Raw genomic sequence first — 21603 nt, 5'->3', positions numbered from 1 at the left:
TTTTTTTTTAATTAATGATAATAATTTTTTACATCTACATGAACGTAATTGTATTAATCTTTTTACGGTTTTATAAAACTTTCAAGAATTCATGCGCCAGGTGGAGACACATGTCGAAATATTTCGATTTAATCCTACTTGATTAAAAGATCTAACTCTGGATGGTAAAAATCCTCACAGTTCCGTGACCAAGGGCCTTTGACCTAAAAAAGTGCCTACGATCCGCTTGCAGCCACAACCTAACTTGCACGAGATTCAGGGAATTTTAGTTTAAGTCTCATTTGTATACATATAGTGGCTATCCTATAATTTTAAAAAAAATTCCTCACAGTTCGTCGTCTATCCAAATTAAAGAAATAATTTTGGGACTAAAAATTTGATTTGAAATAATATAATAAACAAAAAATAGGGGTACAGCTGGTTTGCGAGAGGATTTCTCCATGTTCATGTTTTTCCTGATTCACGTACGGTCGTCCAGTCACTCATGAAACCATCTAATGATCATGAATATATCGGTTCCTGCACTTTGGAGATTAAAAATATTCTCATGGAGCCGATGGTAGTTAGCCTAAAAGCTTATTAATTAGATGTTAGGCTAATCGTGTAGCCTTACGTCGTTGTTCTGTTGGGTGAACGAGGATTTTTCATCTTATTGGTTAATATCTATGTATACTCCTCCTTAATAACCATTAAAAAAATAATTATTATTATTATTGATTTTTAATTAATTACACGAACACAAAACATAACGAACCTGTGGATAGGGGTGGAATCAAGACATTGAGTAATTACGAGAAATTTTGAGTTTATTGTCGAACAATTTGTATTAGTTAATTTTATATCTGTCGAGCCCCAAATTAACATAATTTGACCCAAGACCCATACATCCGGTTTTGTTGTGTTGAGCCTAGAGGGCACCACAACGGAAGAAACTAAAGGAAAAGAAAGAATCATGGAGAACACGACTACACATCTACCATCAAATTTCTAATTTTCTAGCCATATTTATATTAGGAATTTGATTTTCGATGTTCTACTCTATTAACATCACATTCAGGTTCCAACAGCCAAATGTAAAGCCACTAGACAAAGTTTCCAAGAGCAATTCCTCATGTTAGTATATGATGCGGAGACGCTGACATATAACGACGTTGCTGTATTTGTCGTTTACCTAAATCATTCTTAGTCTAGCAAAGAATTGAACATCGATATCTCCGAGACTGACTAACTTTTGATTTAGTAGGGTTATATTTTGACAATATCAACATCTCTTAGTCTTGAGTTAGTATCCCAATCTTACCGAAAACCAAAGTGTTTTTATATAGCTTTGACAAAGTTTAGTCCTTACGTTTCATAATTTTGAAAGATTTTCATTTCTTGCATTTATTTTCGAATGTATACATGTCATGGTAGGAAATTTATATGCAAGTTATCGGAGACATGTGACTTCACTCAAAATTCAGTTCACAAAATGGAAGAAATGAAGATAGAGAGAACTTTATTCGTTACTAAATCTCAATTATTCATCTATATGAAACTGATTTGAAAAGATACAGCCAATGGTATTTTACTATTTTATAGGAATATGACAGATTACAAGTGAGACACCTTTTAAAAAATGGAAGCAAGGATCCAATTTACACAGATGGTGGTACGTATTTTATAAATATAGAAGAAACGGGAGAAAAATGGACTCACAAAACTTATTTCAAGTCCTTAAGCTGTAAAAGCATGGGGTCATTCTATTTTTTCCAACACTTCCAACCTGGTTTTCCTTTTCCAGCCTTTCATTGTTGCGACCAGGTTGATCAACCCAATAATTTGGGTCTTACTATATTCCTGCAAATGAAGAAGGCATGTCATAATTCAAAAACAAAGCGGTTGATGTTCCAAAATAATATTATTCGGCTGACTTAAATCTAATTTTCATACTGGATGAGCGCGTGACCAGTGAACATATTCAGTTTCTGGAAGGTAGAAGGCCTGTTTACAAGTGACAACAAATACGGTGTAAACATCAGATGGTTGCTGCTGGGATGCTGATCCATACGTTTACAGACACACTTGCAGTGTAAAGCCACGTTTCGAGTGTGAAAATCAGTAAGTTTTTACCCATTTGAAAAGTCACTACATGCAGTATTACCTTGATAAAAGTTTCAACCACCTGCAATTTGGGTCCAACTTCAATTGAGACGAAGTGCTTTAGGCCATTTATTAAAACCTGAGAACAGGAAGGCTCAATGAAATCCAGAAGGAAAAGTAAACAGAGGGAAAAGAAAAAACATCATTCAAGTACAAGTAAAGAAAAACCTGAAGATCCAGTGACATAAGTGCCCTCCCTTCATCTGTACATCGTTTCACTCTAGATAGACCTTCAATGAGGCTTTCAGCAATATTTTCAAGTCCATATTCCAAGAGGAGATCTTGAACCTGGAATCAAGTAAACAGCAGGGAGCAGAAATATATGTACCATTAACTTTGATAATGACTGCTTGACCAAAAACTTAATCAAGCCCAATAAATAAATGCAGGAAACATAGTCGAATGACACTTGTTAAAATTGATGGTCACTTTGTCCAAGGGAAATTGGAGACCTGTATGTGTCTACACACGGGCAACTTGTGAATGTACTCATCAAAGTGTAAAGTGGTACATCTTCAGAATACTGTCTCCTGGGAATGGAACATATGTTCTCTAGCTTTGAGGGGGAGTATGGGAAAATAAAATAATAGCTCGTATATATGTATGTCAGCTAATTAGAAGATTTATGTAAAAATCTGTATCACTAGAATCAGACTGATTTGATTAATTTTCTATTTTGTTAGGATATCCCATAAATCACGAGACCTGACAAGTTCCTATTTTTCTTTTGTAGGATAATTAAATAATAGACAAGAGTGTATTATAATTGTATCAATGAAGAGAAAATCGCCATCTACATGGTCAAAAAGCATATAAGGGAATTTGCTGCAGCATACATTCATAGCCGGCAAACAACAGCACCTAGCACATTCAAGTGAAAAGTTACTGGAAAACTAAAACCGCCCACCTACCACCACTATTTCACAACCCTATAGCAAATTTCGCTGGGCCGTTGAGAATATCGACCAGCCAACAAGAATCCCATAGTTTCACATTATATAAAATTCTCATTAGAATCCAAGTTGGCAAGTTGTACGCATTTATGAGTATCTTAGAGCAATCTTTACCTCCTTTCTGATACCCCCATGAGCAAGCCTTGTTTTGTAGTGTTTAAATTCTCCCAGCAATAAATCAACATACCTGTTAAAACAATTATATGTAGTCCTTAAATCCTCCAGCAACAAATAATGATATATATTCTATTCACACGAAGTAATGCACAAAGTAGCAAATGCATGAAATACGTAAATCTTGGACTCAGAGGAGACAAGTTGAGACATTATAACCTAGGTTGAAGATCCATAATAAATTTACTAAATTGTATGGGAGCTGTATGACGAGGGTTGAAGCTTATAGAAGAGGTAAAGGCTCCGAAAACCAAGAAATGAAAAATAACAAGTTTGCAATGCATTTGCGATTGTGTTTCAAAAATTTGTTCATTCCTTTTCAAACTCAACATACCAAAACCATGTCACAAACTTTTTCTTTTCGAACCACTTTCAATTTTAATTTTCAAAGAGCAATTATTACATTTTACAAAACACCTTCAGACATCCAAATTTCTGCTTCATGCTTATTAAACACATATGGACTCCAAATCTCAATATTCTTTAGCAGTCATACTTCCTTTACATTTCAAATCTTTTTTTTATGAACAAGGAGAAGTAACTGAATAAATTTGACCCACCAAATATTGTTACATGATCTAAGGTCTTGATAATTCATTTTTTGTAGATTACATTCTTTTTTTCTAATTAATGCTTTTATATGATGCCATTAAGATTGCACTTGGATCAATGAATTTGATTTGGAGAAAGCTATTTGATTTGAGAAATGATTTGAGAAATGAACTTCAAATGACACCTATTTTGGAAGTATTTGCTATTGGAATTGCTTAACTTGATATAGTGTATATTTGAAATTCACTTAAATTTTGTACATTCAAATAAGTTAAATGAAATAAATGGTTTGAAATTTATCGATCCAAAGCGCAATCTAAAAAAAGCACTTCCTCGATGTGATGAACGTGTTCAAAAAGGATAGGGAACCTACCCATTATGCTCTAACCCAAGTTCCTTCACCTCCCATTTAGCATTGGCAATCCGATCAACATACCTGCTCAATTTTTTCCAGTCAATAACACAACAATATGGCTAAGCAATTAGAAAAGACACTGCAAGAAGGAAAACACGATATGCCATTAACAATTTACTGCTGCTAAATTAAAAATGCCAAAAGCAACCGTCAATCGAACTGCATATCTGCCTATTTTCAGTCAGACCCCGAAATCTAAATAACCCACCAAAAAAATATATGACGAAACAAAAGACAAAAACCCATCCAAGCAGCTGCTCCTATCAGACAACGGAAGAAACCGAAGTGAGTGATAACTTGATTTCAACGCATATGATGGAAACGACTAGATTAATGTCAACAGTGAGACGATTGATCTTCACTTATATGACAATTTAAAGTGAGAAATGCAGGAGTTCTGTTTATTGAAAAATAGGGTTTCAGGCTACATGATGTCAGATAAAATGAAGATTCCAAGGTTGAAAGGTTCGTGATGTGCAGCTGGTCGAGGATTTTTCACGGATTCGATATCTAGTAACTTGCTTTCCTTTTACCTATTGACCATTAATGGTTCTGAAATTGTGGCACTTAAAAGTTATCTCCTGTACCTCGGGTTGTCTGGGAAATGTTACACATAATAATTGACCAACTTTTAAGTGCATACATCTACATATGAAAAATTTTCACAACCAAAGGAATGTACGACCGATGATTGATTGAATAATATCTCATCATATCTCACCCATCAACATGAAGTAGCAATCTCGCAGTAGTCCTGTGAATTTGCTGAGTAAGTTCTGGAACAGCATCCACCTATAATTGAATTCCATATAAAATAACTGCAAGATTCACTCAGGAAAAAAATACCCAATAAAGACAACTCAACTAACGCTATCATAATTTTCTCAAGAATGTGTGAGACGGTATTAGCGCAACGATGGTTAACAAACAATGATCAGCAACGAAAAAGTAATTCCAACTATTAGATTAACCAGTAATTACAAAATCACGGGAATCATATACAACTTTGTCAAAATGATAAAAGTCTTGTGTCAACTTCTATGATTTGAATGTAATGTTGATGATTACATATCATTGAGAACTGCAGATAACTTTACCAAACTGATAAAGTTTTATGTCAGATTCTATGATCTGAGCAGTATGTATTTGCAGATCCACGAGTTAGAAATTGCAACCAGTTTGAAGAAATGAAATCCAAGTATCTGACCAGACAATTCTTCTCACTCAGTTAATGAACTACTTGAATAAATGCATCTGTAATGCAACATGCTGGCCTAAATGTAGTTGCAGGACATACCAAATTCACATAAAAGTCCTCAACTACAGCTCCATTATTCTGCAGAAGCCTTGATTGAAGATGGGCTTTAGATCTATGCAACAATTTAGCAACAAGAGATAGCGTGTCAGCACCACCACATCTTTCCTGCAGCATAATGTTAATCCAAATCACTCATATAAAAGTCAAACTGTTACTCCCAAGTCAGAACAACTAGGCAGCATCACATAATATAAAACTTCCCAAGTCAAAATGAGATTTTCAGCACATTCTATTAATGCCAATAAACATAGATAATTTACGCATACTGAGGTGTGTTGATCCTGATCATGGAGAAGGAAGAAAAAGTGGACAAATCACAAAAAGGAATTTGGAAGATACATAAAGACTGGATCCACACATTATCATAATCAATCAGATGGAGTAGAAACCATCATGCATTACATACCAGCTAGAGGTAATACAGAGTAATAAAAGGAACGGCTGAGAGTGGGGGAGAAAAATCTAACACCGGATGAAAAGGGAACCATATGTTAAGACAACATCAATTTAATAACTCCTTTAATTTAGATTAATAAGTCAATATATATTCGCTGCAGGCTCTATAGTAATTTGATATTGATGACCACAATCGGAAAGACTATGACACAGAAGATTAACACAGAAGTTGCCAGAACTTGAGGAAAATTTTTCTTTGTTCAAACCTCAGTCAAAAATGGAATATTCCCGTACCAAATCCATACTCCACACACAAATTAAATATCAAAAGATGGTCGGCTTCTGAAATATGACCCTTTGCAATGTAATCTATAGACTTCGTGGCCAAGGTAAGGCAAAGCATGTTGCAACAGGAAAAAGGCAAAACTTCTTGAGAATTACATACTCTAGATATGTTTCGTAGTTCAGATCGTAAGAAAACACACGATTTAACATGGTCGTAAATTCTAGAGCAATCATGTAAATGTAAATTATATATCCTTGTTATCAGTTAACTAAATGAATAAGAAAATAAACAGTAGTGTAATTACCATGCCAACTACTAGAGAAACTGATGTTAGTCGAGAATCAAATATTCACAAATTAATAGCAGAATTACTTCTTCGGCATAAGTACCTTCAAACCAGAAGATATGCTATTCAAGTGAGTGGGTGGACTGGTAGGAGTGACATCGTTATGAGATAATGAAGTCAAGGACGTTGGGGATGAAGAAGAAATTGGTGAAGACTGAGGTTTTACCCACTGATCACAGTCTTGTGTGATTCTCGACAGTGCAGTCTTTAGCTTGTCTGATGAACACACAGAAAATGGTGATCAGATAACCATCTTTTTTTTTTTATATAGGAAACATAATCAGATAACCATCTTACTCCAAAAACAATGTATATTCACCATATTGAAGACGACAGAACCATGATATGCCATAATGCTTCACGGGGTAAACAAACAATATAAAATATGAATCAAGGGATAAACAAAACATACGAGGAAGATTGTAATTAAAGCCCTTTCCACCAGGGGGGATACCATGCTGGCAGAATGTCTCAAATACAAAGTGGAAAAAGATACCAAACAACTGGCAGGTTCCCTGTTAAAAGGGGATTATTCAGTTATAACGTAAAGAGATAAAAGATAAGAATGCAAATATAGAGGAACAACAGGACATTAGGGAGGGGGAGAAAAACAAAAGCGTCTAACCGAGATAGTAACCGGCCTACCTTAAAAAACTCAACATTGATGATCTCTAATTTCTGCATCAATCGTGCATACTTGTCCATCAACCTGATGAATGAACAGCGACAAAGCTGAATGACTTTAATGAACGTGCACGATATGTTATTCAATCAGAATATAAGACCCTACGGGTACCTCAAGAGACTAAGTGATGATCCTGTTTGCGCGATTGAATCTTCGTCGTTCCCATGAGACGATTGATGGCTTGAACGATTTGGTATTGAGATACGACTAGGAAGCTGACTGTCTTCGTCAATAAAATCTGCATGGAGATCATCATTTTCATCTTCTGAAATAGGACTCCCACTAATATGGTTTGCATCATCACTTTCTGGAGAAAATTTAATATGCCGGAGCTTCCCACTGACATTTCCAGATTCTCCATGAGTAGCTACGCCATTAAGGTGAAAGGAATCAGAATACTCCAGGGAATTAACATTCTGTTTCAACAAGAACGGGTTTCCGCACTCCAGCCAATATGAAAATCCGCTCCTCTTTGATCCACTTACGACTGAACCAACTGATCGATTGGCATGAAGTACTCTCGCACTGGGAGAACTATCGGGTGAAATAATGAAGGCAGCTCCATCACCAACAAGTCCCGCAAAACTCACTACTTGAACTGTTTCAGGAGGCATTATCTGCCAGTTCTCCTTTTCCATCACCATTTTCAAAGCCTGGAAGCCAAATGATTATCTAAATGTTATATTAGATGAATGTACTGAATAGAAATACATCTGAGAGAGAAATTTATCATTTTTTTTATTTAATGATTGTTTTGTCAGGGATAGAATAAAAGTGTCAATATTTGGACAAACATAAATCATTTATTGCAACGAAAAATTATCATGGTTATAAGGGATTTTATAGCTGAAGTTTCTATAACCTGCAGAAGATTTAAAAGAAACTCAAGTAGTAGAACAGATATCCCCGAAACCCAACAATTCTTCATTCTCAGATATCACAGCAGTGCTTCTCAAACATTACCATGGTGCTCTCCAGACAAAAAATTATGGTCGTCATCTTTCCAGTGACACAACCACCAACCTTTCACAAACTACTATGCCATTTCACCAGCTTCCACTGGCCCTCCCCGGCTCCCCGCTCCCTTTCCACCTTCATCAACATTTTTAAAAACCCTAGCATGCCAATATTCACAGTTAATATCCCAATTCAATACAGACCTATAACCCTCCCAGCTCCGCAGGGATTATCACTCAGGAACATCATTGTCACCCAAGCTAGTGGCAACTGTTTTTGTCAAGTGCATGCACATATGCACAGAAAGATATCAAACTTCTAGTTAAACCCAAATAGTCATAGGTCAAGACACCAGTCAGAAAGTTTCCTTCCTGAATCTTAATTGGGTAAGAACAATAATGAAAAGTTTGTTCAGTCAATCTTGAACTTCCTGAAGTCTCAAAAGTAGGCATCAAGGCATGCACAAGTGCAAACCTCAGGTTAGAACTCTTAATTTCATGAGATATTGAAATTTAGTTAGCGAATGAATAAGAGATACATCTTAATTCCTTCACATAGCTTGGTGTATTCAAGGCAGCACTGAATTTTCATGCTGCAAGGAGTGATAATAAGGGTAAGGAAAATTTAGAGTGCATGGGCGGGAACACATGTGATACGTCTCAAAATTTCTTCATCTAATTTATTTTTTTTTTGCAAATTTTTTCCATTATTCTTCTATTTCATATAGCGATTGCTCGGTAACAATTTGTGCTTGAATCTCATTGTTTAGACTATGAAATCCAATGAGTAGGAAATGTACATATTTTGATTGAGTTCATGAATCAAGTCACATAAAAGATGTAGTTAGTTATGCACACAATCATAAAAGGAGATGAAGCAGACAAACAAAACATAGAAATACATATTGCTACCAAGAAGTTATTGTAAGGATGTTTTGTTGCAAAGCAAAAGACCGCAATTTTAAGACTTACATTGATATTCTGCCGATGGAAAGCAACAAAATAACATTCACAAATGGATTTGAGTTTATGTCGGAATTCAACAGCTTCTATCCCACAAAAAGCTTCCCCGGCCAGAATGAAGATACTTAGGTCTTCATAATTTCTTAAAAATTGATGAATGCTACTTGAAGTAGCAGCGGAAGAAGAAAGCAAAACTGCTATCCGGCTTGTAGTAAGTTGCCACAAGTTCTTCCGACCCCTCTGTATGGTATGTGAAACCATCAGTGTAGCATCTTTTCGCAGGAGGAACCATGGGGATCCACTACTTGATGCCGCACTTCCATTATCTCGTCCCTCGTCATTGGGATGATCTACAGACTTGGAACCGTCAGAACAAGATGCAGAATATTCAGGTGGCTCATCAGTTGATGTTAAAGAAAATCCTCTTGCAGTTGAAACGAGTGAACCTTCTTCTGCTGGAAAAGTGGAAGAAGCTTCCCTCTTAGAATCCTGCGATATCCCAGATAAGTTACTATGTTGCTTCACACCGGGAGAGTGGAAGGAAGAAACCTGTCAGAGCATGTATTGAAAATTGATTATTCTCAGTCACAAGTAGTTCACATCAAGTCACATTGCGACTCCTGTTAGATTTACAAATAAGATTTTTTAAAGCAAGAAGTCCATAAGAAAGATATAACCGTCCGCATCAGAATATTCTGAAAGGAAGTATGAGCAATATCCTCCAAGATGTTGTAGTTTAGAGACGTAATAGACAAACAAAAAGAATGATAAGACAGAGAAAACAGATTTTTCCAAATTAGGTTGTAGCTTCGAAGAGTCAATGCATATAAGATGAATATATATGATATAGGTTATGATGAACTATGCCAAAGATATTCATCAAATATGATAAATACATCATACTTCCAAAAACCATTAGTAATAATTTGATTTCTTGCCAGAATACATACTCAACAAAGGAGAAGAAAGGAATGGACGAAAAGACGACATCATATAACAAAAAAACTTACATTCTCGTCTAGTTGGAAGCTCATTATCGAATAATATGAACACATCTGCTTAAAGAGAACAGATAGAGTTGCTAGCAAACACTGTCTGAACTTGGATTCAGGTATCCGTAAACACAAATCACTGTACGTAAGCCTGGCCAGGATTGAGAAACAAAAAACATGAAATGCATCCAATCACAACTGCTACTTTATAGGCTAAAGGAATCTCTCACAAACCTTAAAAAGAATCTCTCACAAACATAAAAATAAGAGAGAATAGAGGTGTCCCGAATAATAAGGTCAATATTAGTGCTTTGCCAAATAGTAGACAAAAACAGCTTATACCTCATATTCTGCATGTTGGAATCTTCCACATCCTGCAGAAAGTCAAACTATTAGCTGCTAGCATGAACATAACATCCACAACCAAGACAGTCGATGCAAGGAGTTAAAGATTATTTTTGGACATCCATAACAAAAAAATAATCTAGCATGGATCCCACATACCCACTAAACTCTCTCTCCATCGTAAATAAGTCCAAAACAAAAAAAATGCGATATCCCCATTGTGTTTAAGCAAATAAGTAACAAAAAATACAATTATGACACACCATTAAGAAACCTTTAATATTACAAACTTATAAACATATGTTGAGAGTAAATAATATCTGCCATATTAGTTAAGATAAAAGAAAATAATGGAGTGCCCCACGGGGTTCAGCTAAACACATTATAAGTAACCTTGCTAAACAATGACCGAATCAATTTATTTTTGTAAGCATTAAGTGATTAATTAATTCGTTTACATCATTTATCCAGTTTACTCAAGTATTTTCGCATGGTCTTCAATAAAGCACGGGACAAACAAAAATATAGGACTGTGACAGATATTTTTGGATTTACATGAGCTTTAAGTGACCAGTCTAGTTGCTTTCTTCTTTAGCTTATCCCAATATTTTTCCTATTTTTCTTTTCATGAACCTTAGGTTGTCAAATGTACATGCACCTGTTTTCTTGCATTAAGAACTACATATTCAATACACAAATCCTTCAGCGAGTCTTTAACATGCATCTGGTGTGTCCCTAACATGTCAGCAAGTAGAAAAAACATTGAAACCATTCCTGGAGGTGTTCTTGTACATCAGAGACAAGTTCCACCAATAATCACACATACAAAGATGTCCAGGACAGAAAGACCGAATGTGCTTCTTTGTAGGAGGTGAGAGAAGGGGAGATGACAGAACGAATAACCAAAGTAGACCAACAATGACACTGGAGGTAGCAGAAGGAGGAAAGAACAGTGTAAGAAAAATTATCCGACACAAACACAGCACATGTTTTAGTGCAGGATGCCACTGATAGAGGTATATCCAAAAAGATGGTACAAAATGAATTCAATCATCATTGTCGCCACAATACGTCATATGCAACAACTTCATGAAATAATTACTCATAGAGATGGAGAGGAAGTAGGGGAAATTTTTTACATAATCCGGGTACATAAAAAATATAGTTGTTAATCAATCCTGTGGGTTACAGAGAGGAAGTTGGGAACATTTCCAACGACCTTAGGTACAGCAGATTGTAGTTGTTTATTAAACCGGTGGGTTCTCCAGAAATCTAACTCATGAGCTACATTTTGACTCAATAGTTTCATGAAAGCACGATGTCCACTGGGTAAACGATGATATGATAAATTTCTTTCTTGAGTTTGGCATTTCAATCATTTGTTCCAAATTAAAACCATATCTTCAATAAATCATAGGTGCTTGAATAATGATATGTTGTAAAAGGTACCACCTGCACAATGACCCTCAAAGCAGAGTGGCTTTCAGTTAGGGCCTCCTGCATAAAAAAACTCTGTATCTTTTCAGCTAAACCAGAGACATCACCAATTAATGCATATGCATCGATCACCTGCATACAAGAAGAAAACATGGATCAAGATTATATTTGATCTGATGCATGCAGCATGTTTGCTTGAACCAGACACAGTCAAAGTAGAAGAAAAGAAAGGGTACGAAGCTTCATTTGTGGGCTGCTAACTTCTTTACCCTTAATATGATGAAGAAATCTTTACTAATTATTAAACACCTTTGTATATTTGTTAATTTAGTCACTTATAAGTAGCTTAGTTAATTTTTCAGTTAGTTTTGACAGCTGTACTCAACTCTTGCATATATACTCTTGCCTTGTTCATTGGAATAATACACAGAAAATATTTCTCCATCTTTCTTGTTTACTCTCTGTTCGTAAGACTAATTTCTGACAAGAAATCAACCAAGGATAGAAGCACTTATCTCACAGGAAAATGTGAAATGATTGAAACCAAATCCACACCCATGCTATTAGGATATATCCTCTACATTCTTGAGTGGAAATATCAAGGCCAAAATACTACATTAAACATGATGTGACTCAATGGATTAATAAATGGATAGATACCATGGAAATATTTGGGAACAAATATATTGTTACAGTAGTAGAAAGTTACACTTCAATCCAACAAGCCCCATCACAGTTGTCAAAGTTTATGAGTAAAACTTCAACACAATACGATAAAGTTCACCAGTTAATCAGATAAGTAAAATGTAGGTATTGTCCAATCAAATAGAAGCACATAACAACTTTTTTATCTTGATCTGTAGTTATCTAGTGACGTTTTCATTATTTTCTTATTTAGAGTAAGTATATACAGCACCCAAAGGAACCCCTTGATTGGTTTGAGGTTCAACTAAATTTACCAGCTTAGTGTTTTTGAATATCTTGTTATCTCCTAGTCTTACTATAGCCAAAACTCGACAATAATTCCTCTATTGTAACCTCATACCATGCATGGATTTAAAATTGACAAATGAGATTCGAAAGAAAGCAAAAACAAGAGAGAAGTAATATCTATATCTATAATTAGAAACAAAGAAATAATGCGTAAAGTTTGTAAATAGTATCCATAAAATATCTTTGTTAACCATACTTCTTTTTTTGTTTTTGAAATGAAACAATATTTTATTATAATGATATTAAGGTTTACAACAGCGGATAAGCAATCCGCACTAAATTAAAGAACCTACACTATTACACCACCATTAACCATACTTCCATTTTCTTTACATTAAAAATAGGCCAACCAACTAGATCAAGGGATAGCTAGTTGGTTTCCCATGGCAAGCTCGTGGGTTTGAGCCACATCAAGGGAGTTAGTGAAAACAAAACACAAAACATCTTATCAATTGATATTGATTTTCATCCAATGAAAAAATACAATACAAATCAGTTTTCATTGATTTTATTCTTCTCATTCACTTTCAGAGAAAAAATATGACTGAAAAGAAGTATAAGTGAATAAAAAGATAAAGAGTGGGACCGCCTTCATTGGGAAGGTACACTGCCATGAGAGAATGAAAGATGTGGGCACTCATCAAACATAACATGATGTGCACACAAGTACAAAATCGACCATTAAGTAAAACACCAGTTATAAGACTAACCAATCCCAACTATTGATCGTGTTAAATGAAGAGGAAGTAGATACTCGAAACAAAATAGTTGGCCAACCAATAAATTGCACTTTATGCATTTCACTTCTAAATTATTTATATAAAGCAAATGTGGCACTAACAGTTATATAGTCATCCTCTTTGAAGTCCTGGCACACTTTTAATAGAAGTGAATCCAGCTTCTGAAGAGTTTTTCCCAACCATACCTGCATTAAATTAAAAAAGAAAAAGAAAAGAAAATGAACAATATGATCTATAACAGAAGTAGAGATGAAAAGGCAATAAGGATGGATTAACACGTAAAATAACACAAACCTAACCAAATTTTAGCCAAATCTATATGTTTATACATGGAAGGAGCAGATCACAAGCACGGCAAGTAGGAAACAGGAGAACTCATTGCTTTTATGTAGTTTTAAAACAAAATGCAATTGCTTAATTCACCTCAACACCGCTGGTCATCTCTTTCACTACCAAAAGGCCAGACAAACTATCAAGAAGCTGCAAATATTCAGATAGTATTTGGAATGCCTGAAATGGACAAGTCACATTTTCAGCAAAAAAGTTTAAATATCCACGCATATACAGAATTGAAGTGAAAGCATAAAAATCTTCTTGAAGAAAAATAAAGAATAAAGGAACCAGCAAGGTGAAATAATACCTTGGAAAAATTTCCTTCCCCAACAAGAGTTTCAAGAGCCTCTTGCATGTCCACTGCATGGCTAATCTCAGTTAGAATAGGGAGTAAGTCCTGCAATTTACAAACAATAATTTAGATAACTAAATACAAACTTTGTAGCTCGATAATTAAACCAGTAATACAATATTGCTCAATGTGTCACCTAGTTTAAAATGAGAAAATCAGAGGTGAAGATTTTGTCAATCAAAGTATGGATATTAGTTCAAGATTTAGAAGATAAAAAAATCCAAACCAAACTGATTATTAATATAATTACAATAAGTTTTATCTTTGAATTACATGTGTAAATGTTTCGACAAATATTACTTGTCACAAATTTTTTTATAGCGACGGATTTGTTTGATTGACTATAAAACGTAACAGTAAAATGTGGTTAAAATGGCAATCCTACATGTTTGATTATCATGTAAAAAATACAATTGTTGTAATTGACTTTATTGCTTTTCAAAACTATTTCTTTATTCTTTCTAATAGATAGTTATATGATATATGTAATGTCTAACAACAGATGACGGTGGACTTCTTTAGAGATAAAGTCAATTCATTTGAACATTCATATTTTTAATGTTAAATTAATGTATATAATGTTAAACAATATATTATTACATTTCGTAATGGTAGTTAGATTTGTCTATATTAATCATGGTTAAATGAGGATCTAAATTATGCTTAACAATAATCAAAATATTTAATTTGGAATAAAAAAACTCAAAACTTATTGACCATCCAAACCGAATCAAACTAAAACTCTTGGTTTGGTTTGTTATTTGATAAAACCACTAAATTTGGTTTCGTCTTAACTTTCATTAAAAATCGAACCAAATCACACTTGAACAACCATATTTTGTTTTCCTTGTAGTTTCTTCAGGAACTCAATCGATAAATTTTGGATTAAAATCTCTCTATTTTAAACACTGGATTAGTATAACACAAGGGCCTGAAGAAAATAAAAAAAATACTGCGAATCTAGATTATAAAAATCCAAAGTGTCAGTGAAGAACAAATTTCAAATAAACAAATAAGGAACAGTGAAATCAAACTAGGTCAATCTATCTTAAAATATAATCTGTGTGCATCAGACTGTAATGATGCTTTCATGGGCAGGTGAAGAAACAATAAGTTGGAAGGATAATAACTTGTCTAAACTCTCAGGAGAGATATTACCAGAAGTGTTTGTTTCTTTTTGGAATTTGTTGTCACAACGAGATCCCTAGACACTTCATTCCTTGAAGAGGTAAGATGTCTTCGCCCATTCTGCATAGATCAAAAGTACAGTAACTGGTTGAACGAGTGAGTTTGGAAGTTTTTGAAGAATCAGAAGCAGTCCTTCCAAAAAAGCAAACAAACTAGAAACAGGTAGAAACTTTAGAGCACAAAACAGATATAGTTTGAATAATTAATGTGAAACCTGAATGATGTATTTAATAAAGAACCTTGAAAAGAATATATTTAATTCAAAAGTTTCTAGAACAAACATGTGGAGAGCTCTACGAAATCTCCACTCAAAAACCCAACCAAATAGAATATTACCTCCCACTTGATCTCTCCTATTTGGTACAAGCATTTAACTAAAAACACGTTCAGAGGTATCAAAATATCTCACATGATACCTGGTATTGGTAACTCTATTTTGTTCTTACTAGTTTATCGTGAAAAGTGGAAACTAAAAGGTAATAAGAAAGAGAAGAACGTGAAACAAGAAAAATAAATTTTGATTATTTGATACAATATGTGATGGACTTTAGGTACAATTTTCTGTTTTGGAATTCATATTCGGAAAAGATAATAATTTGTCTGTTATCAGACCTTCCAATAATTGGGGAAAACATAGGGAACACAAGTACATGTGAATGTTCATTGCTGAAAGGCAAAAGAGTCACCTGCTTACCATGCAAATAACATTTGCAATCTTCAAGTCCTTCTCCAGTTCCCGCACCAGATTCATACCCTTCACTGAAACAAGTATCTATTTGATACAATAGTCTAAGAAGAAGTTTCATAAGGTAGTGCTAATTCATTATTAGAAGACCCGGAATGGTGTCTGATATGCAATGGGAAATGAAATGCTGCCAATCAATCCCATGCATTAGAAGTAATGAAAATAAACAAGACAAAAAATAATTCTGCCAAGTTCCCAGACTAAGGATATGAAGGTGAAATAAAAAATAAGTAAACTCCTTCCATCATCAAGACAAGGATGTGATTGGAATCAAAACAGTGAGCATCCAAACAACTCCATGCTCAAAGCAAAGAAAAAACAGAGTGAAAATCGTCTCATAAAACTCGTTCATAATTATAGGAGGATAGGAATCACATCTATAATTACATGCTACCAACCAGATCTAAAATTATCAGCCACAACCATCACAAAAATGATTTTAAAAACACATGTCTGCTCTAGGGAAAAAAGAAGAAGACCCAAGCGAGGGAGCACCTTTGTATTACCAGATAACAATGCATGGACTTTATAAATGTATGCTTAAGTTACCAGACAAAAATGCATGGACTGGTAACAATGCCAAATAAACAATAAAAACACCGATAAAAATGCAATAAGAGCTCTCATATTGTCCAGAACATAAGGGTTCGAAAGATGAAACCCACCCATTTCTTCGTGATGATCCATGACATGACGTGATAGGCGCTCGGAAATTTTATCTAGTTGCGCTAGGCGAAGAGTGGCCTGTAAAAGCATGTGAAGCATAATGCATCTCATTTAAATATTTTGCCCGACAAATAGAAAAAAAGTTACTAAAAGAAGAAAAATCGCACTCAATCCCTTACAATTCAGCCAAGGGTAAGCTAGAAAATTGGTAAAGTTCAAATAAAGTAAGGTACAAACAACTAGAATTAGTGTCATGTTGTCACGAGTATCATATTTCATACTGCAATCATGAAAAATACTAAGAACATGGACTTAAATAGAGCCAATGAACCTTGAACATGCATTTCAGTAAAATAAATTGAATCGAATCAATGAATAGGCATGCAGACAAATCCAGTGGTTCAAATGATAATTATATATGATACGGTAAAGTCGTGATCGTTAACCATGATAAATATAACATCCACATTTTTTTCTTGGGATTATATGTAGAAGTCTATAATCGTGTCTTACATGAACCCATAAAATCTCCATCTCCGGGAAGTGTAGGACACTGTATGATCTAAGATTCTCTAGTGAGTGTGCCCGGTCCCATCACGATTCATGTGATTTTCTAGTTTTTGCCTCCACTCCACTTCCGCAAATTATAGAGCAAAACGATCGAAATTCATAGTAACCCGACCGATACATTAAACCATAAATGGTTCTTCAGAGGTGCAGGATAGTCAAGCAGACATGAACTTCTTTGAATCCCAAAAATTTTCATGATCCTCTCTTTTTGGATATTTTTTCCCCAAACTTTTAGAATCACTGCTTCGATCTTAAGTGGGGATTTGTGAATTATTAGCTATATAAGAGAGATTAACGTTTTCTTTTGGGAGAGAATTAATATCTGCCCTCCTCTTTTACGATTTGTCTGTATTGCAGTTTCTTCCATTTTTCTAAAATCTAAAAGATGGTGATGTTTATTGTGTTTGCTCAATTTAAAACTCAAATCAACCAGCAAAACTCAATTGCGCACAATGGGTGAGCTGAGCTTGAGCCTAATAACATTGACTCAAATTCAATTTACTTCATTAGGACTCGAGCTTCAAAATGTTGCTGATAATTGAATCGATTTTTGACTAATTTGTTTACCAATTGTAGAAAATATATGGTAATTATTATCATACCATGAATCCAATCAACCATAACACCATGAATCGAATCCACTAGGGGGCAAACAGCACAAACTATTAAAAAATTCAATAGAGCCTAATTTATGATAAACTTCTTCAGACATCGTCTGTTTGCTTAGCATATATGTACTGATCCTCTTAAACTTCTTTCTGATTTATCAAGGAGAAAAACTACCACGATCAAGCAGTTATAAATGCCAACAAAACTGAATTTGTCACATTTCAAGGTGAGATTACCCTACATTCGCAAGCTTGATTCGGTTTTTTTAATAGATAGAGAATTTTCTGCCTGTTAAAACTTTCACTGGTTAATACATGATGATGCAGCATTAAAGAAAACAATATGTCCTTAAAAACATTTTACAATATCATCCAGTTAGCACACAGTTGGTCTTATTTTAGAGACTTAAGAGCGTACTGGTAGTCAAATTAGGATGCACGCATATGTAAAAACATACATACCCTATAAACAGAGACAACAGAAATGGAGGATAAATGGCTTAGATGCATCTATCCGTGTGCTGCAACCACTTTTCAAAGATAAATCCAAGTATTGATCGGTACACAACAAGCCAGTATAAACAGATAAACGCTAACCAACCAGAGAAGTATGTTCAAGGCACACGAACCCACCCAGAGAAGAGACCCTTAGAATAAGTAACATGTATAAAGCAAGCTAGGAGTAATAGAGGTCACAAGTGCAACATGAGCAAGAAAAAATAAAATAATATAATATAAACGAACCCAACCCCATTCACAATATCATTAAGCAAACCAAGTCAGGTACCAATTTCAGTAAATGGTATGGAGGCAAGACATGAATGCAGCAAAGACAGATACCTTTTCCTCAAAATATGAAGGTCTAATCTCTTCATAGGGAATTTGTTCCAAGATATATCTAACAGGATCAAACTCCTAAAACAAATACAACATATTTATCAATGGAATGGCTTGAGTAGGACATAACTGTGAAACGTATTCAAGGAAAACACGCATACCACAATAACTTTAATCTATGTAAAACATGAGTACCAGTCATGGAAGTGGACATTCAACATCAAACTAAAAAAGAAAAACTTAACAATGTTCTGCATGTCCTTCCATAAAAGAAATCATCAAGCATATCATTTTCATTTCAACAAATAAGGCATCATAAAATATAATTTGTGACCTCCAACATCATGCTCAAAACAGTTTTTCTCCATTGAATTAAATATCAGCTATAATATATTCATGAAACTAACTATAGCATCATACAGTTTCACAGGTAAAGTCAAATATAGAAGCAATTTACAAGAAACGTTTGTAGCATTGGGCAAAAGTGCTTCAAAGACAACTCATAATACTAGTCTATTTTTACATGTCACCCAGGATCAGATCTTTATCCAAACTGTCCCGGGCACACAAAAATATCGACAGTTTGCTTCTTCTTATGACTGAAATCTCTTAATGCATTAAGTCACAGATGGCGTTGTCAGTATTTTTTGTATCTAAAAAATATATATAACATCTCATTAAGATTATCTATTCTAGTGATAGATCTTTCCTTATTAAATAGTAGTTTAAATCAATCAAAAAAGGCAACTAAACAATATTTGATAACCTCCTTGAAGAATTCTTCCTCAAGCTCATCCACAGCTTGAGGTCTGCATCCATATATAGAACTTAACTCTTCTGAGCTCAAGGATAAAGTATGCCTCTGATGTGGAGGCAGTCCAGCAAGAACCCGGGCTACAGCTGCGGCGGCTGCGGCTCGTGCTGGAACCTGAGCACGATATTTTTCAAATGTATCAAGTCAGGAATAAATGACTCTCAGATTACCCTACATACTTCTACTCAACAATATACTCATACACTTTTTTATAAAGGGACCATCAACAAATATACTGAGAACTTCGAACAAAGACAACATGATCCCTCCAGGACTAATAGGTTAAGCTCCATTTGAGTCTATGTACCAACCAAAAACATGTAATCATTTTAAAATATTCATGGACACCTTATCACAGTGAGGCAGAACCCTGGAATGAAATATCTCTCCGAAAATATATTCATTGTCCTAATCAACTAAGAACTGTGATATGTTTGGATGGAACTTGCTCGAGAAATTCTCTGCCGATTTTTTTCCCTTAACTTAAGAAATGAGGCATAATCATGGTCATAAGCACCTTAGTCAAGGTTAGCAGCCTTTGCATATGCTAGCAAGTAATTAGCTTTATTGGTAAAATTTTAAAGCCTAGATGTCTTCAAATGTGTGACACTCTTTTTGAAGACAAATTTGGGGCCACAAAAATCAAACTACAAAGAGAAAACTCAATGAAATTTAAAATCTAGCTCACACGCCCACATTCCCAAGTTGAATCAAATAAACATGGGCATTTTTATTGGTACCAATAATTGAGAACATGTAATCATTTAAATCAGATGTTACATCTATAGCCAATATCTCCATTGAACAACTTCAAATCCTAAATGTCAATCTATCACTTGATGAGATAAAGAGCACTTCATAAACCATGTAACTAAACCAAATTTCATGCATGCACAAGATTTCATCTACCCGGTGATATTAGTGGTACTTAAAATCTAAAAAAAGTGATCAGGCATTTTCTTGACTACTCAAGTATCACAATATTTTACCGTTACCTACATATTCAAGCATATTAAACAAAGAGTCACTTCAAGCATACAGGAACCGGCAGCCCCAGCAAAGCACTGGACATTAACTCTGAGATAAGGGTACTACTATAACCCAAGCCCGCACGATCATCATTCATGAAGAGCACTCACAGAAACTATAAACAATTCTCATAACAACTATATTAGCCCTCCCTCCATCCATCATCATAACTTATTTAACCCACCAAAAGTAATTCATCACGTGTATAAAGAATCGCCATACTCAATTAGAACTTTGTGTCGTCAGTTCTACACTTCAACGGCACGCTAAAATCTAAGTACCTCGGGGCGATCCGATGGAGATGGAAGAAGACCGAGAGAACGAGCAGAGCGAACAGAGCTAAAGATCTTTTCTCCGACCTTGGACAAGTCCATACCGCCTCCTTCTCTGGAGAAGAGCAGCGATCCCAGAAACAGATACCTCGACAATTCAAACCCTCCCTCTCCTAAATCCCCAACGCCGCCAACGGCATTTAGCAGCAGAAACGGACTCAGAGGAAATGGCAGTGCCTGTAAATCCGTGTTCCGCTGCATTTCAGTTACTGCCCGCTGCCGCCGCGTATTGCTGAATCGCACCACCGCATTATCACCAGATCAGATCGGACGTGTAGAAAATTCAGCTCGATCAGCGGTCTACGGAATTTCCGCGGGGGTTTACTCCGATCGGATTGTGGAGACTTTATTGATTAGGTATTGAGATTTGAGATTCAATACTCCAGTTTGGAAGTAAAATTGACAAGGAGAAAATATTCACGTTATAAATGGGCTG

At 35.0% G+C, this 21603-nt stretch overlaps 1 protein-coding gene across 2 annotated transcripts; it reads right to left on the bottom strand.

Annotated features, from left to right (window-relative positions):
- Window positions 1-1551: 1551 nt before the first annotated feature.
- LOC140969289 (uncharacterized) lies at window positions 1552-21603 on the bottom strand. Of its 2 annotated transcripts, none has more exons than XM_073430602.1 (25): window positions 21117-21603; window positions 19759-19920; window positions 18996-19070; window positions 16977-17055; window positions 16261-16325; window positions 15537-15626; window positions 14334-14423; window positions 14117-14203; window positions 13795-13878; window positions 11976-12092; window positions 10521-10552; window positions 10197-10329; window positions 9196-9735; window positions 7379-7920; window positions 7228-7291; window positions 6995-7097; window positions 6626-6798; window positions 5534-5659; window positions 4958-5028; window positions 4195-4257; window positions 3210-3282; window positions 2311-2430; window positions 2144-2221; window positions 1933-1983; window positions 1552-1839 (listed from the first exon to the last, which is right to left on the bottom strand). In XM_073430602.1, exons 1-25 carry the CDS (start codon window positions 21366-21368, stop codon window positions 1738-1740), a joined length of 3372 nt encoding a protein of 1123 aa, XP_073286703.1. In that variant the 5' UTR covers window positions 21369-21603; the 3' UTR covers window positions 1552-1737. The 2 variants fall into 2 exon arrangements, with proteins under 2 accessions (XP_073286703.1, XP_073286704.1); XM_073430603.1 differs by having other exon boundaries at window positions 9196-9675.

The sequence above is a fragment of the Primulina huaijiensis genome, unplaced genomic scaffold (genome assembly GCF_012295235.1).
Source record: "Primulina huaijiensis isolate GDHJ02 unplaced genomic scaffold, ASM1229523v2 scaffold40277, whole genome shotgun sequence".
In the NCBI taxonomy this organism is placed as follows: domain Eukaryota; kingdom Viridiplantae; phylum Streptophyta; class Magnoliopsida; order Lamiales; family Gesneriaceae; genus Primulina; species Primulina huaijiensis.
Note: the sequence above shows the minus strand (reverse complement) of the source record. Positions and strands in the feature narration are given on the sequence as shown.